This window comes from Cydia amplana, chromosome 15 (genome assembly GCF_948474715.1).
Source record: "Cydia amplana chromosome 15, ilCydAmpl1.1, whole genome shotgun sequence".
Taxonomy (NCBI): domain Eukaryota; kingdom Metazoa; phylum Arthropoda; class Insecta; order Lepidoptera; family Tortricidae; genus Cydia; species Cydia amplana.
Window position 1 is genome coordinate 6612734 of NC_086083.1, and position 18222 is coordinate 6630955.

At 43.1% G+C, this 18222-nt stretch overlaps 1 protein-coding gene across 1 annotated transcript; it reads right to left on the bottom strand.

Annotated features, from left to right (window-relative positions):
* Window positions 1–11692: 11692 nt before the first annotated feature.
* LOC134654793 (craniofacial development protein 2-like) lies at window positions 11693–13771 on the bottom strand. The gene has a single exon (XM_063510262.1). The coding sequence runs from the start codon at window positions 12941–12943 to the stop codon at window positions 11693–11695; it is 1251 nt and encodes a 416-aa protein (XP_063366332.1). The 5' UTR covers window positions 12944–13771.
* Between the last annotated feature and the right edge of the window lie 4451 nt (window positions 13772–18222).

Below are 18222 nucleotides of genomic sequence, written 5' to 3' on the forward strand. Positions count from 1 at the left end.
TTGTTCTAAGCCACTTGCGCGGTTTGTTTCAGAGAGCCTATTGGTGTGTGAAAACCGCATGAAAATCCGTTAAGTAGTTTTCTAGTTTATCGCGAACATACATACACACAGACAGACAGACGCGGCGGGGGACTTCGTTTAGTATATTTTAGTTACTTCCATAGCATTATGTTGAGTATGTCATATGGTATTTTACAGTCCACCCCACAGTAACCGCGACCTTGGTCCGGTCCGAGGCCTGTTGCATCGTGTGGAAGGGGTCCATCCGTGGTACGTCCGTTAAGGATGCAGTTATAAGTGAGAGCGAGAGAGATACGCTGACCGAATCTACATAGGTCGCGGTCCGGTCCGGTACGCCCGTCTGTAATAGCTTTAAGGTTAGCAGGCCGTAACACGACCTTGGAACGGTTCTAGGAATACTACTTTTAAAGTAGTAACACACTATCGCACCGGACCATGGTGCGGTGCGGCGCACGTATCGATAGTGTGTAAGCTTCTATCGCACCGCACCGTGACCTTGGACGCTCTCACTAAAGCTAGTAACAGACTATCGGATCGGACCGCGACCTTAAGCGTCGCACCCATAAGTGAGAGCGAGAAAGAGATATATGTTTCTCACTCTCACTTATGGGTGCGACGCTCCAATGTCGCGGTCGGGTCCGATAGTCTGTTAGTAGCTTTATGGGTGCGACGCTCCAAGGTCACGGTGCGGTGCGATAGTCTGTTAGTGGCTTTAATAGTGGTGCGATGGGCATGCACGTCGCCCCAACTGACAAGTAATAATAATTATGGTGTGCTCCGCACAAATTTCCCTAGTGTGTGAGCTGCATCGCACCGTTTGACAGCTGTCATTTTCAAATTATGACAGTGGAGTATGTCAGTGTTAAACTGGACGGCAATGTAGCCAGTTGATGAAATAACTAAAATGTGGAAGCAGTGCTTTAAAAACGCAGATTTCCAAAGATATTCATGGAAAAAGCTGCATTATTTCCATTGCAAAAATTCGTTGAAAAACACGGAAATATGGGACACTTGGCAACACTGGCGCACGTGTGCGGCAGTCTGTTAAGTAGTATCCAGACAAGACAAATTTTCGCCAATCTGATGAAATTCTCCGATCGAATCACCGGGTGCGGACACATAAATGCCAATTTTCCAGTCAATTTTCATAGTAATTATCTATGGAATGAAAATTTCTTGATCAAATCGACTGATTTGATCAGTCCCGTCTGGATACCACTTAAGCTAGGATCGCACCATTTTGACGGTTCGGTGCGATAGTGTGGAAGCACACGCCAGTACGAGCTATTCCCATGAAGTTATATTTTTTAAACTGGAGCGAGTTGTCACTTTTTTTGCCATACTAATTTGAACCTTATCACCGAGACAGAAAGTTGTCCGTACCAGACTAGAGAAAATGGTCCACTTGAGATAGAAAAACCCGAGCCCTGTGTCTCACTCGCACATGTTGCCAATGTTAAAAAGATACCATTGTGGTAGAAATTATATCAATAAACTACTGAATTTAATTACCTTCTTATACAATTTTAGTGCTATATTCAGACTACAGTTCTGATATCTTAGTAATTTATAAATAATTATGATGCCAATATTATTAACTGATTAAACCAAGCGCATACACAGCAAAAAAAAAAAACTAAATGTTAGTATGGTAGAATTTGTAGTAACTTTAAATATTAATGTCACAAAATGTTCTGACAATGGCGTACCTTCTTTAATAATAATATTAATTGGTATCCCCAACTTGATGACATTTCTTCAAAACACGTGAATGCGAAATTTCTTAAAAATTGTGAAGAAATGTTGTGTTAAAGGTTGTTGGAGTGAAATAATTGCTAATTGTGGAATATTGTTTCACAAGAAAGCCACAATTATTACATTTTACTATAAAAATACAAGACAACATTGTCAAACTCATTAGGGTGACTATGATGTCGGCACGTTTTGAATCGGTCTCACAGAATTCTTATTACTAACGTAGGTAATGTAAAAGTAAGTTTAAAATAATAGGTACCTTATGTCTTTATTTCGGCATGTTTAATTTAAGATTTGTTGTAGAATAATTGAAGGGATGTTTACAAAAACAACATAACTGCTTAGACCGGTTGACACTTTTTTAAGAACATTGTTAATCGTTTCAGGTATCAACCAGTGTAGTCAGGTATGTTGTTTTTGTAAACATCCCTTCAATTGCCAAAATTTAAAACCAAAGTGCTTAACTCCTTAAACATTACAGACTCTCATTTATACATAATATTTTGTTAGGTGTGTCAAATTGATATATGACATCGATTCTTTATAGGTAGGACACATTTCCGTCAATAGAAAAAAGGCACCAACTTTAAAAAAACGTCATATTTGCTAAACAGATCTTCAATGACGCTTACACTTAAAAAAAGCTGAAGTGGACAAAAGGGAAGCCTACCTTTATGAACATACCATGAGTGAGTGCGAAAGAGGCCGACTACAAATGAAAAAAAAACCTGACCACTTAAAATTTCACTTTATTTAGAAAATGACACACCCTACTGATATATTCCATGTTATCCTAATATCACACATACAGATGTCTTATGGTCACCCTAATTAGAACGAGATGCAGGGCTCTAGTTTGACTTCTCATGTGGACACACTTTTTGGTCAATGTACTCGATCCAGTTTATTAACTCTAAATCCGTGGCTATTCCATGAACCGCTCCAAGGACGCGGTGCGTTGCGATAGTGTGTTAGGGCCTTTAGGGTAGCGTCACTTTCCTTTGCCATATTAAGAAACGAGATGCAATATAAACGAAGAGAAAAATATCTGGCAACATCAGCTTAATTAAAAAAAAGTTCAACGTCAAAGTCAAACCAACACCAACCAATAAACATCAAACGATTTTCTTTCCTTCTCTTTGGGTCTTTGCCCGAATGGCCCGAACCCGCCATGCACAGCACAGCAGAGTCAGCAAACCTTCAGCAAACAGATCAAATTACAGAACTTGTGTTAAAAGCGTCACTCTTTTGAGTCTAGTGTCTTGCATAAATTTAATATCTTATATTGCATCAGCAACATAAAGAGATTCTCATCTCTTCAATGTTTCGTATCTTCAGTCTGTCGAGATAAGTCAGAGTGCAGTTGTATTTCGAGTTGTTTCGTCAATAATTTTCGAGTCGAATGTTAATTAGGTCATGTTTAGTTTTACCCATGTTTTACCACTGCAGTTAGTATTAAATGTATCGCTGAAATGTTTCTGCACAGACATTAAATGTGCACAATAATCTCAAGGACTTGGTTAGGTTTGTGTCGCAATGGTTCTGCGTTGAATTTCTTGCTAGCTCTTCTCAACGAGAATTTTATCCGATACGTTAAGGGTCTCGTCAGTAACATTGATATTTTCTTGAATTCTTTGCACCAAAAACTTGTTACCAATCAGAAGTTTAACCTAATACTATGCATTGTTCACATGTAATATTAGAGTAAATAAGATTTGGGGAGTCCTAGGCAAGTTCACTTTGCCACATTTCATACCTACAGTTAATCTAATTTGCTTGTGTCTTAATAAAAAAGTGACTCATAACTTAAAAAAACTGGTATCACATTCATTATGCTTCTGGAATATTTGGTTTTTGGTAATCATTTGTTAATAAGTCGCAATTTTAATGGAATGAAATTTATTCAGCAATCCATAATAAGATAATATAATATAGTTCTTAGCTCAATAGCTTCATTTACATGTCTGCCTGTATTAGCACTGAATGCTACATCCATAATCTTGCCCGGTTTCTGCTGGCAGTTGGAGTGGCTCGGTACAGTTTACGGTATTAAAAACTTAACCAAGCCATTTAAAAAAAGTCTTTATTAAATACAAAATCCATTATATTCTGGCAAATCCATTCTGTCTGGCATTCTTGGAGCGAGAGAGGTGGTTGTGGTTTACCAAAGATATTTATTAGAACCTCTCTGGCTCCGAGGTGGGAAGCGGGAGTTTTTTAGATCTGCAAACATGAACATCAATCAATTCTGATACACTCACAGCAAGCCAGGTTGGATCCTATACCTGTGCTTGACGCTTAGGTTTCCAGTGCTCCGAAGAAATGTTGGCTTTTTTGTGACTCCGCTAGTTGCCTGTAGACTGCAGTGCTTATGTGATATCAGACGGACTGCACACTACTTGTCTGCCATTGTCCGGTATAAAAATAGCTTCTAATTTTATTCATAGCCCCTTTCAATAAACAAGATAAATAGAAATCCTACATTTATAAGAGCCATTAATTACCAAAATTATTTTGGAACTTCTACTAGAATGTACCTTTGAATATCTGCTTTACTATATATAAATTGTATACTTAGGATGAGAACTTTTTCCATGTAGTTGTAGATGATATCTGTTTCCATCCATCCCTTTGTACTAGCAGCTGCATACGTGACTTCAAAATCATATTCGTCACTGTTTAAATCAGCCATCCATGTATCCCAAACATATTAGTGGCGGCGCGTCCATAAAAGCCGGCTTACAAGCCGACAATAGAAACTAACCTATACCATCATTATCGTCACTGGTGGAGGACGGTGTATGAAGCTCTGCTACTGCTCTGAATTTCTCCACTCTGGCGAAGCTTTCTTCTACGGGTTGTATAACTTTCGTACAATTTTCCGCTGGCATTTTTTTTTCTAGTTCACCTGTGCCCGCCACGTATCCCGAGTGGTACAAAACTACGCTTTCTTTTCTAAAAAGCTCGACAATTTCAGTTGCAAGTTTGTAAAATTCTTCGGTTATAATTTTGCCAGAAGGCCTCTTCTCAAGTGTATGATGTATAATAAGCTGACTCAACTTTCTACTAGAAGTTAGAACCTTCCTTTAGGAGCCCGTCACCACTTTGTCCGTCCTTCAATATGGCTCTGCACTCTATGCTTCCCTACAAATCAAACATTTCAAAATTTTACAACAAAATTACAAACAACAACTAAATTAAAAATGCGGATCCATGTACTCAGTTAAGGACCATTCCATAGGAAGAACAAACTTATAAGTACCTATATAGAGCAGCAAAAGTTGATCATAAATAGATCAACTTCTGCTGTCCGAATATTTTGAGTTGATTACAATTAACCTTTTAACCGCCAGAAATTTTTGATCGAGCATGCTCGTGTCGCCACCGACAGTAATTGTACCACGCAGAGTAAGGCTGGCATAGTTACGGGAGTTATAAATGTGCTTATTAGTGTTGTTGTTATTTATATCAAAATAAGCTTGAAATAGGGTTACTAGCGCCATCTAGTTAAGAATATGTATAACATGTGTCTATGCAGGTCTTCTTTCAAATAAAATCCCGTTACTTGTCAACCGTCATCCGTGTGTTTCATTACTTTCTTTAGAGGTTATGGGCTTTAATCCCGTATTTTAATTAAAAAGTATTAGTGTTTTTCGTGTTTAGTGCGTGAAAATGACTTTCAATTTTATGACGAACGAACGTGCCGAAGCTTAAGGGTCGCGAAAATTACGACGATTGGGCATTCGCAGTAGAAAATTTGCTTATACTTGAAGGCGCGAACAAGTATCTGAAGGAAGAACCGCAAGCAGACGGGACTGCAACAGCAGCAGTAGAAACTGCAGATGCAAAAGCACGAGCTAAACTGATTTTGACGATTGATTCATCATTATTTGTGCATATAAAGAATGCAAAGACCACGAAGCAATTGTGGGCAACGTTGAAGACTTTGTTCGACGATTCAGGATTTTCGCGGACAATTACTTTGCTTCGTCATTTAATATCCATCAGATTGGAAAACTGTGAAAATATGACGAATTATGTGACACAAATAGTTGAAACTTCGCAGAGATTAACCGGTACAGGTTTCAAAATCGATGATGAGTGGGTAGGTTCATTGATGCTAGCTGGTTTACCAGAACGATTTATGCCTATGATTATGGCCATCGAGCACTCTGGAATCAGCATAACGGCCGATTCAATAAAAACCAAATTGCTCGATATGGAATCAGAAGTAAGTGAAACGGAATGCAATTCAGCATTAGTTGCAAAAAGTTACTTGAAGAAGAAGTGTAACAACACTAGCAAGCATAGACAACAAACCTCTCAAACGTCAAACTCAAATGTAAACACGAAGAACATAACCTGTTACAGGTGTAAGAATGCAGGGCATTATCGAAGCCAATGTCCACTGTTAAATGAAAAAACAGACAAGAAAAAGCAGTCAAACGCGTTTAGCGTTGTTTTTCTTAGTGGAGACTTCAATAAAAGTGATTTTTACGTGGATTCCGGTGCGAGTCAGCACTTTACGGCGAATGAAACTTGGCTGCAAAATAAAGAGTTTTCGCCGGATATTCCAGACGTTATCGTAGCCAATAGTACAAAAGTTCCTGTTTTGTGTTCGGAGATATGGAAATTACGACAAGTCACGGTTATGAAGTGAACGTGACAAATGTCCTGTGCGTGCCAGATAGGGTTGCCAGATGGTCGGGATTTGGCGGGATTCTCCCGATTTTTAGCAGGTGTTCCCGATTCCCGACAAAGTGTAAACTGTCCCGAAAAACAGCTTCACGTTATAAAACAATAATTTCAAGTTCCGAACTGTCGTCGAGCGAGCGAGCTGACGTAGTGCCAATAATGTAAAATATCGTTGTTTTTAATACAATTACTTTAATTTGAATGTATTTTTTTTAGAGATGCCCCGAATAGTGAATTTGGCCGAATACCGAATATTCGGCCCCTCCCTCGGCCGAATACCGAATATTCGGCATGACATGCGAACATTTTGAGTCACAATTATTATGCAAACTGTTCGCCATCAAAGCACTACGTTTGCTAAGATATATTTTTATGTTGAACAGAATTAATGAATGTATATTAGTCAATCAAATCAGACCCATGATAAAAATAAAATATTTTGTAATCAATAAATGCTCAAAAACGTGCCTTCGTATTTAACTACTTTCCAAGAATACATTTTAAATATTAAATATACCTAGTTTTTGGTTATTTTTTGTAATTTTTCTTTTTAGGTAGATGCAACAGATATTCGGTATTCCGCCGAATAGTAGGCAACATTCGGCCGAATACCGAATATTGGGCAGTGTCCGAATAGGCCGAATACCGAATAGTTGCCGAATCATGGCATCGTGGCAATCGTGGCATCTCTAATTTTTTTTTTCCCGACTTAAGTCCCAAAATCCCGAAAAAATCATATTGTTTCCCGATAATTATCAGTCAGTGAATTGACCAAAAATGGAAATAGGTACTGTAAATTTTGGCCCTAAGAAATGTTGGATTCGCAACAAACTAGGGAATTTAGTGGCAGAAGCAGACCTAGTCAACGGTGTTTACAAGTTGAAACTAAAAACAACACCAAGCTGTATGTTATCCTCGTCAACAGCTGATGGTCAGACATGGCACAGCCGTCTTGGTCATATTAACTCCGCTGATTTGAACAGGATGAAGCACGGATTGGTGGATGGAATAGATTTCCCTGGAACTTTCACGGGAAGTAAATTAAACTGTGAAGTGTGCTGTGAAGGAAAACAGTCAAGGTTACCCTTCTCACAAGGCACAAGAGCCACAGAGAGCCTTCAAGTTGTTCATAGTGATATCTGTGGTCCTATGGAGAAAAATTCAATTGGTGGTGCCAGATTTTTCATTATTTTTGTTGATGATTTTACCAGAATGACTTTCATTTATTTCCTTAAAGCCAAGAGTGAGGCACTAAGTTATTTTAAGAAGTTCAAGTCAATGGTGGAAAACAGTCAAAACAAGAAAATCAAATTTTTAAGAACGGATCAAGGCCGTGAGTACTGTAGTAAAGAATTTGAAGATTTCTTAAAGAATGAAGGCATAGTGCACCAGGAAACCAACCCCTACACAGCCGAGCAGAACGGTCTTAGCGAGCGAAGCAACCGTACGATCGTGGAACGAGCAAGGTGTCTTTTGTTTGAAGCCGGCCTAGATAAAAGATTCTGGGCAGAAGCTGCCAATACTGCCGTATACATAAAGAACCGGTCAGTAGCGTCGGGGATACAAAAAACTCCATACGAGATGTGGACAGGAAAAAAGCCTAATTTAGAAGGTTTGCGCATTTTTGGAAGCCCTGTCATGGTACACATCCCGAAAGAAAAAAGGACAAAATGGGACAAAAAATCCAAGAGACACATACTTGTAGGATTTCCTGAGAACATAAAAGGAGTTTATGATGCAGTAAAGAACCAAATCACAACAAGTCGAGATGTAGTGATTTTAGAGAAGAAGAATGAGGATACAGTCACAGTTTGTATAGAAAACACAGATTCAGTGGGGGAGTTGACAGAGGAATCTGTGGTTAAATTAGAGCCGATTAACCAGTCTAACTCCAGTGAGTCTGAATCAGAGTACCTTGATGTGGATGATGAAGGGGAACAGCATGAAGAGGAAGGACAGCAGCAGTTTTTAGAAGAGACAACTTATAGAACAGATGCTCTGTCACAGTTAAAATCTGAGAATCAATTGTCTTCAGAAGATGCTTCACCGAGACTAGAAGAGGTCACGGAGAGTTTGGCCGCTGTCAATGAAGAGAGACAGAAGCGACAGAGGAAAAAACCTGAGCGGTATGGTTTTGCAAATACATGCACCAGCAGCTACGTGGGAGAAGATGAGATGACGTATGCAGACGCTATCAGTGGACCTGAGAAACAACAGTGGTTGCAGGCGATGGCAGATGAACTGCAGTCATTCAAAGACAACAAGGTATGGGAAGTTGTCGATGCTCCAGATAACGCGAGTGTAGTGCAGTGTAAGTGGGTCTTAAAAAAGAAACGTGATTGTGACAATAGAGTGAGATATCGCGCGCGGCTTGTAGCTAAAGGTTTTACACAAAAGATTGGTGTGGACTAGCAAGAAACCTTTTCTCCTGTTATTAGGCACTCAACTTTGCGGTTACTGTTTGCTTTGAGTGTACAGTTAGAAATGGATATCACTCATTTAGATGTCACGACAGCCTTTCTTAATGGTCACCTTAAAGAAAGCATTTTTATGCATTTGCCAGAAGGTTTTCCTGTCACTGATACAAATAAAGTGTTAAAATTAAAAAAGGCTGTTTATGGCTTAAAGCAGTCATCACCATGAACCTATAATATTACGGACAGAGTTTCGCTTACAACACAACTGTGATTCCAACATTCACCAGTTTCATAGTATTTACGCGTGACACACACACATTGACAGCCCACATCCACCAGTTTGCCGTCAGACGAATCGAAACGTCATTGAAGTAAACATGTCGAAGAAAAATATAAAATATGCCGGCATGCGTAGTTAAATCCTGCTAGAATTGTACCGATCGAAAGAAAAAAAGTCACGGAATAACTTTTCATACTTAAGTTTATCAATTAGTACGTAAAATCACGATAATTTGTTGTTTATAAATTATCAAACTGCAAAACAGGAGTGTGACCAGAAACATGAATAGGGTAATTTCCCGAAAGTAGGGTAATTGATACCCTTCTTATTAAATCATTATGTATTAAGAGATCATTTAGGTAAATGGTTCAATTATTGATTGTGCATTTCAAACTAGGTCGGTATGGTAATTTCCCGATACTAAGGAGATTAGACATGCATGTTTGATAGTTAACGTTTGTTTGTTATGTATTATATTTTTTTTGTTGAAAACCAGATATGTTTCAAGTTAAATGTATAAATTAAAAAAACATGACGAACTGATTTCATTACGATGCTAAATGGGGCATTATCTATGAAAAGGGACCTTATTGTCGATGGCGCTTACGCTTACGCCGCACAGCGTCGCGCGGCATTGTATTTATATGGGAGCATCGTTCATAATGGCGTAAGCGCCAACGACAATAAGGTCCCTTTTCATAGATAACGTCACAAATATCATTAGGTATTGAAAATAATGTTTGCACAAAGTAATTGTGCAATATTGCGCATTTTCAAGACCTATAAAATCAGATACGTACACACCTTTTTTATTGTCTAACGTAAAACTGTCCTAAATTTTTTATTTGAAAACAAGGACGAATTAGGGGAGAATTTGTGTTACATGGTAACACTCGTCTACACGCACCATGAAGTTATATTTTTTAAACTGGAGCGAGTTGTCACTTTTTTTGCCATACTAATTTGAACCTTATCACCGAGACAGAAAGTTGTTCGTACCAGACTAGAGAAAACGGTCCACTTGAGATAGAAAAACCCGAGCCCTGTGTCTCACTCGCACATGTTGCCAATGTTAAAAAGATACCATAGTGGTAGAAATTATATCAATAAACTACTGAATTTAATTACCTTCTTATACAATTTTAGTGCTTTATTCAGATTACAGTTCTGATATCTTTTAAGTAATTTGTAAATAATTATGATGCCAATATTATTAACTGATTAAACCAAGCGCATACACAGCAAAAAAAACCTAAATTTTAGTATGGTAGAATTTGTAGTAACTTTAAATATTAATTGGTATCCCCAACTTGATAACATTTCTTCAAAACACGTGAATGCGAAATTTCTTAAAAATTGTGAAGAAATGTTGTGTTAAAGGTTGTTGGAGTGAAATAATTGCTAATTGTGGAATATTGTTTCACAAGAAAGCCACAATTATTACATTTTACTATAAAAATACAAGACAACATTGTCAAACTCATTAGGGTGACTATGATGTCGGCACGTTGTGAATCGGTCTCACAGAATTCTTATTATTAACGTAGGTAATGTAAAAGTAAGTTTAACTTAATAGGTATTATGTCTTTATTTCGGCATGTTTAATTTAAGATTTGTTATAGAATAAATTGCCAAAATTTAAAACCAAAGTGCATAACTCCTTAAATATTACAGACTCTCATTTATACATAATATTTTGTTACGGAAAAGGTGTGTCAAATTGTTTATATAATTAATATAATATATGCAATCGATTCTTTATAGATAGGATACATTTCCGTCAATAGAAAAAAGGCACTAACTTTAAAAAATCGTCATATTTGCTAAACAGATCTTCAATGACGCTTACACTTAAAACAAGCAACAACGGTTGCACTCCGGGAGTGCTGATAGAAATGAAAACTCACCTCACTATGTTACCGACGCCCGGTAAAACGATACATACGTTTAGCGGAGGTATTCTATTTATTTATTATATATTATTATCATTCTCAAATAAGATCACACTTTTTCATTGTCATGTTTATTTACATACTGCCATGACAACGTCAAATTATTTGAACATAGGTAAAGAGTCTTGAAAAGGAGTCCGCAACATAAATGTCAAATAACATTGAGTTTTTCTTTATTGATTTAAATGCAATTTAAATTATGAGTGGCCACCTTACGGGGCTTCCGGTCACGTGATCGCCTTACGCCCTTACGGTCACGTGATCGCCGTACGCTGTCTCGAGTTTATCATTTTTTCCTCACCTCAAAAGGTGCCCAGTGCCGCTAAAGAAGTTTTCACTTCAAAAAGCTGAAGTGGACAAAAGGGAAGCCTACCTTTATGAACATACCATGAGTGAGTGCGAAAGAGGCCGACTACAAATGAAAAAAAACCCTGACTACTTAAAATTTCACTTTATTTACAAAATGACACACCCTACTGATATATTCCATGTTATGTTATCCTAATATCCCACATACAGATATCTTATGGTCACCCTAATTAGAACGAGATGCAGGGCTCTAGTTTGACTTCTCATGTGGACACACTTTTTGGTCTGTAAAACTCCCCTAACTGGTTAGTATCCACGAGCAACTGCATGTGGCGAGCCTTATCCTGCCACCATTTGTCCTTTATTTCCCTGGAAAGTTTACGCAGACTTATGTTACTCTGCCGTAACTCCATAACGTTTCCACCTTGGTTAGCACTACTGTGCTGCTGAAGAAGGCGACGGTGTTTGCTAATAGCTTCCGTAAGGACCGTGTCACTTTCATCAAACCAGTCCTCATGCTTACGGACTCTTTTGCCCAATACGGACTTAGCAGAGTCTAATATGTGAGATGACACAGTCCTCCGGATAGTATCAACATCTCCCGTGCTCATGTCTACTGACATGATTTTTGAACTCAAGGCTTCAGCATATGTCTTCCTGGCCTCGCGGTCATTGAGCCTATCCACGTTAATACATACCGGCTTTGATCTTTCACTCCTACGAGGATGACGGAGACGAAGGCGCAGCTTCGCAATTACAAGTCTGTGGTCGGTCCAGCAGTGAGCGCCCCGCATTACGCGGGTGACTTGGACCTGGGAAATGTCTCTTTGCCGCACGATTGCGTAATCTATTAGATGCCAGTGCTTGGACCTAGGGTGCATCCACGTGTTCTTGTGCTTAGCTGGAAGTCGGAACATAGTGTTCTTAATCGCCAGATGGTATTGCGCACAAAGGCTAAGCAACAGCTGTCCGTTGCTGTTCATGTTACCTACGCCGTGTTTACCCAAAACTTCAGGCCAAGCTTCAAAATCGCGACCAACTCTGGCATTGAAATCGCCCAGTAGAACTATCTGCTCCATGGGAGGTACGCAATCGAGGCAACGTGTAAGTTCCTCATAAAATTGGTCCTTGACGTCATCAGATTTATCTAGCGTAGGAGCATAGACACTGATGACGTTAAAGAAATTTTGGTCATTCAGGTGGAGGCGCAACGTCGTAACGCGGTCCGAGATGTGTATTGGACACTCCCGTAATTGCTTAGCTAGCTGGTTCTTGATCGCGAACCCTACTCCTGACCGTCGAGGTTCAGAAGAGGATAGCCCCTTCCAGAAAAAGGTGTACCCACCTCCGTGCTCCACCAGTTGTCCTTCATCTGCAAGATGTGTTTCACTGAGAGCAGCCACATCTACATTGTAGCGACGAAGTTCCCGAGCAACAATTGCAGTCTTCCTTTCAGGACAGGCATTAGATTCACGATCCAGAAGCGTACGCACGTTCCACGCTCCGAAAATCATATGTGATGTTATTTCTTTCTTTGTTTTCGTGTTACGTCGACCGCGAATTGAAAGATGCGGAGGCAGCCACGGTTACTACCATCCTAACGATTTGGGGTGAGCATTTTTTTAGGGCACCTTTTCTAGCCCCCTCCCTGGCTGAGCAGGGAAAGCAGTGCCTCCCTAAACAGGGCTGCTTTGTCGCTCCAGGTGCTGCCGGATCTACTCTGTCCCCCCCAGTGCAGAATGAAAACGACCACGATGTTTTACAACACCCCTGGAGCCGCCTGTGTGCAGGCCTCAGACAAAGCCCAGTCTGCATCGGACCAGACCTCTCTACTTCAGCCCATCGCCACAGGTCTTTAAGTACTACTCGGAGTCCAAATTCGGAAGCAGTCAGGTGCGCAGGAGATATTCCGGTGCACAAACGTACGCGCAAACGCAGGTGCACTCACTCGTCCTCACCCATCTTGACCCAGTGGAACGGAGAACCGATACGACCGGAGATGAGATCAGATGATGTGTCTGGCCGATGATACCTATATGCCCTCTATCATCGCCCTAGGCCATCCACATTGCCTTGTTATCCCGCCGGGTCCGCCAAGCTCTAATACATATCTGCGTTGAGTTGCCTTCCCCACCGGAATAAACTTCATGCATTAGAAGTGGGAGGGTTCCACAGCTTAACCTGCCGAGGACAGGCTCCCCTCACTAGTTTAGCCCGCGAACCGACGCGGTTTACCGGGGTGTGGCCGCTGCATGCATAACAGCTTCTTGGAGCCACTAGTGAGAGTTTGGAACGTAATCAGTTGAGCATCAGCGCCTTCAATAGGCCGGTTGTTGGTGCCACAGATATACGGACCACACTCACCCCAATTCATATTTATATTTTATATGTAGCATCGACTTCCAACTACTTTATTCCAGTACCTAGCATCATTACTTTATTACACACCTTACCATCAACCATTGTCATGATTAAAACATGACTAATCACAAACTTGTTATATTCCAATTAATCCTCTGTTGAGGTTAGCTGATTAGCAGCAGTTTTCACGTGGTCTATTTTTTTCAGTTATTTCCGTACTCTTTCATTCACAAATCTACACCTAATAAGCCTGCAAAATCGTGGAGAAGATGGCTTCGGGTTTTCCCAGACAATTCTCTGATTCATCTTTACCACATACTATAATATTAATAAGGCAAAATAACTTTGAAACATATTCGCGTCTGATGAGTCTGTGTAATTCTGTTGTGGATTAGCTTGAACAGTATGAACTTTAATAGCTGTGGGTGGTAAATTTCCGACAGTTTTCTGCACCCAGGATCCAGCACATTGTTTTCATTTTACGCTCACAAAATAAGTGGCAGCAGAAGAGGAGGTAAATGATTAGAGGTCTGTACTGCTGAATCATGAATAGAATACCTATATCTGGTGCAAAATAACAATAAAATCTTACCTGGGTGTCAAACAATTTGTCAACTAATAAAACAAATTGTATTAGATCCCCATATTCTGAAGGTGATGTACCTACCTCCTCTATCCTCTTGCAGTAAAACTATCGCCAGCCAACGCCATACTGTGGCTTAGCGGGTACACTACATAATTCCGAAATATTTTATGCCGAATTTTAGAATATCGAATTTTATTATTCCGTTTTTTAAATGCTCGACCCATCAAAATTCCGACTGTCGTAATTACGAACGATGAAAATCACGAAAGTGTATATTTCCGAATAGCAAAAAAGACGATTTTTTTAAATTCCGAACCACATAATTCCGAAATCCGGTATACCCACTAAAACCACCTGTCTGCCGCCTCTGTGCCTTGGGGCGGAGTCACGGGCACGCGGCGTCACTCGTCCGCAACCCCGCCAGCAACTGTCCATTGGGACCCATCACAGGGAATATCACCATTTAAGGGCGTGTCCGAACACTTGACACGCCCTCCAACCCGAGGACCTCTTTCCTATGGGTGACAGACGCCCCCGTGTCTGCCACCCGGAGGTCGAAGCTTAAGGAGGCAAGCGTCTGTCGTGCGCAGCACGCCTGCGTCTCACTCTACGACGGCGCATTGGGTCAGCCTCAGCCTGGATCTCCCGCTCGCGCTCCGCCGCTTCTTTTCCAGCCATGACGTGCTCTGAAAAATCCAGCATCGTCTGCCACACCTCTTCACCGGACAGCATAGCCTGCACTACGGCTGGCAACGACAAATCTTGCCCAACTCGGGCAATCACCTCCTCTCTTTCGACGGCCCAGACCGGGCACTCAGCCAATACGTGCTGGGCCGAGTCCTCACGTGCTCCGCACTCGTGACATTCCGGGGTCGGCTCCCTCTGAGCTTGTTCGTACAGGTACTTGCCAAAACAACCATGTCCTGACAGTACCTGTGTGAGCCGGAATGTAAGAACCCCAAAACCAGTTCTAACCTAACCTAACCTACCTTTCAGGCAACAGTTTGTTTTCGTGGGGTCGCAGTTCTAACCTAACCTAACCCACTTTTCTGGCAACAGTTTGTTTTCGTGAGGTCGCAGTTCTAACCTAACCTAACCCACTTTTCTGGCAACAGTTCGTTTTCTTGGGGGTCGCAGTTCTAACCTAACCTAACCCACCTTTCAGGCAACAGTTTGTTTTCGTGGGGTCGCAGTTCTAACCTAACCTAACTCACTTTTCTGGCAACAGTTCGTTTTCTTGGGGGTTGCAGTTCTAACCTAACCTAACCCACTTTTCAGACAACAGTTCGTTTTCTTGGGGGACGCAGTTTTAACCTAACCTAACCCACTTTTCTGGCAACAGTTTGTTTTCGTGAGGTCGCAGTTCTAACCTTTTTTTTTTTTTTTTTACATGGGGAATGCTTCTACGCATACCGCCGGGCCGGGGAGAAACCCGGACGGTTATGTGGGACTCAGGGCTGTAAAGAGGCCCCACTACCCACTAAACCCCATGGTGTCCTCTCGCCTCTATGGTTGCGGTATTACGGGGAAGCTCGCGCAATGCGTCCGCGACCCCGCAGCGGCTATCCTGACTAGGATCCATACCCATTTTTTTTTTATATCCGTCCCAGTGGAAGCGCTTCCGGGACACAAGGTCGCGCTTACCATCTCGGGAGCCAGCGTCATGGGCGGGGACGCCCCCATGTCCGCCGCCCGCTGGCTCTCATCAGGGCGGCAGGTTCCGCTCATGAGCGGCACGCCTGCGGCCTATGCGGCGGCGGCGCATTGGGTCAGCCTCGGCCCGGACTTCCCGTTCGCGCTCGGCCGCCTCCTTGTCTCCCATGACGTGCTCGCAGAACGTGAGCACAGTCTCCCACGCACTTTCGCTGCCCAGCATGGCCTGAACTACGGCTGGCAGCGAAAGGTCTTGCCCTACCTGGGCGACCAACTCCTCCCGTTCCTCGCCAAAAACTGGGCACTCAGCCAATGTGTGTTGGGCCGAGTCTACGCCGGCTCCGCATTGGTGACACTCCGGTGTCGGTTCCCGCTGGGCAACCTTGTGCAGGTACCTGCCGAAACAGCCATGCCCCGACAGTACCTGCGTTAGTCTGAAAGTAAGGACACCGGAGCATCTTTCAACCCAGTCACGAAGGACTGGGCGTACGGCCTCTATAGTGCGGGAGCCAGCCCTCGGCCGTTCTAGCCGCTGCACCCACATCTCCGTCGCGTCTTCTAGCAGCTCGGTGCGCCGCTTCGCCACCTCCTGAGGTGCTTTAGGGTCACCCCGGGCTCGCGCCTCCCCGCGCCACTGGTACAGCGCCGCGAGGGCCCTCGCGTCCAGGTCCCAGGGCAGAGAACCGGCCAGCACGCACGCGGCTGCCGCGCTCACTGTGCGGTATCCTCTGATTACCCTCAGCGCCATTACCCTCTGCGGTCGTCGCAATTGGGCAATGTTGTGGCTGCTGAGGGAATCCGCCCATACTGGGGCACCGTACAGCGCCATCGAGCACACCACACCTGTGTATAAGCGGCGGCAAGAGGCCTTGGGCCCTCCCAGGTTGGGCAGTATACGCCCAAAGGCCGCCGCTGCACGCAGTAATTTGGGTGCTAAACGCTCAAAGTGAGCCTTAAAGTTCCACTTGCTGTCAAGCAAGACGCCGAGGTAGAGTAACGTCGGCCTGTAAGCAATTGGAACGCCTCCCACAATAATTTCTGCGCCACCTGGAGGCGCTCTTCGCGGGCCGAAGAAACAAATGGCCTCGCACTTCGTTAGCGCCACTTCTAGCCCCAGACGCCGGATTCGGGCCACACAGTGGGCGACTCCCGCCGTCGCGAGCACAGCTGCGTCGCGGTAACTGGGGCCTCTGGCCGTCACGAGCGTGTCGTCGGCGTAACACGTGACGTCTACTCCACGCAAGTTTTCCCCCCGTAGGACCCAGTCATAACCTATGTTCCACAGGAGTGGCCCTAGGACCGACCCCTGCGGAACTCCACACGACATACTCCGTCGACTCCAGACCTGTCGCCCTGGCCAGACTACAGCCCTCTCGTTGAGGTAGGCGGCTATGATTCGCGACAAGTGTGGGGGCACCTTGTGATACCGCAACGCCTCCTTTACGGTTTCCCAGGGCAGGGTGTTAAAGGCGTTGGAGATGTCTAATGATGGAGATGTCATTTTCTTGGGGGTCGCAGTTCTAACCTAACCTAACCCACCTTTCAGGCAACAGTTTGTTTTCGTGGGGTCGCAGTTCTAACTTAACCTAACCCACTTTTCTGGCAACAGTTCGTTTTCTTGGGGGTTGCAGTTCTAACCTAACCTAACCCACTTTTCAGACAACAGTTCGTGTTCTTGGGGGACGCAGTTTTAACCTAATCTAACCCACTTTTCTGGCAACAGTTTGTTTTCGTGGGGTTGCAGTTCTAACCTTTTTTTTTTTTTTTTTTTTTTGAAGAGGGGAAAATGCGTTGCGCATACCACCGGGGCGAGGGGACGGGCCCCAGTGGTTATGTGGGACTCCCGTGTATGGTTTACCCACTAAAAACCCCTCTGTTTGCCACCTCTACGCTATGAGGCGAGGTCACAGGGACAGCCGAAGCAAGCTTCCGCAACCTCGCCAGCGGCAGTCCGAATATATTTCGGACACGACTTGGGAGGAACTTTTGTTCCCCCGTTCCTCATTGTGGCCGCACCGCGGGAGCGGCTCGCCTGCCCACACAGGGACCCTTGTGTAGGCGACAGACGTCCCCGAGTCTATCGCCCACAGGTACCCTTAAGGAGGGAGACGGCGGTCATACGCCAACCGCCGCTGCCCTATTCGCTTGCGACGCATAGGTTGGGAAGCAGGGTCAGCTTCCCTTTCGCGCTCC

What these genes read in the sequence shown, in the direction of transcription:
- LOC134654793 (XM_063510262.1), bottom strand. Translation starts at nt 12,943, where the DNA reads ATGATTTTCGGAGCGTGGAACGTGCGTACGCTTCTGGATCGTGAATCT.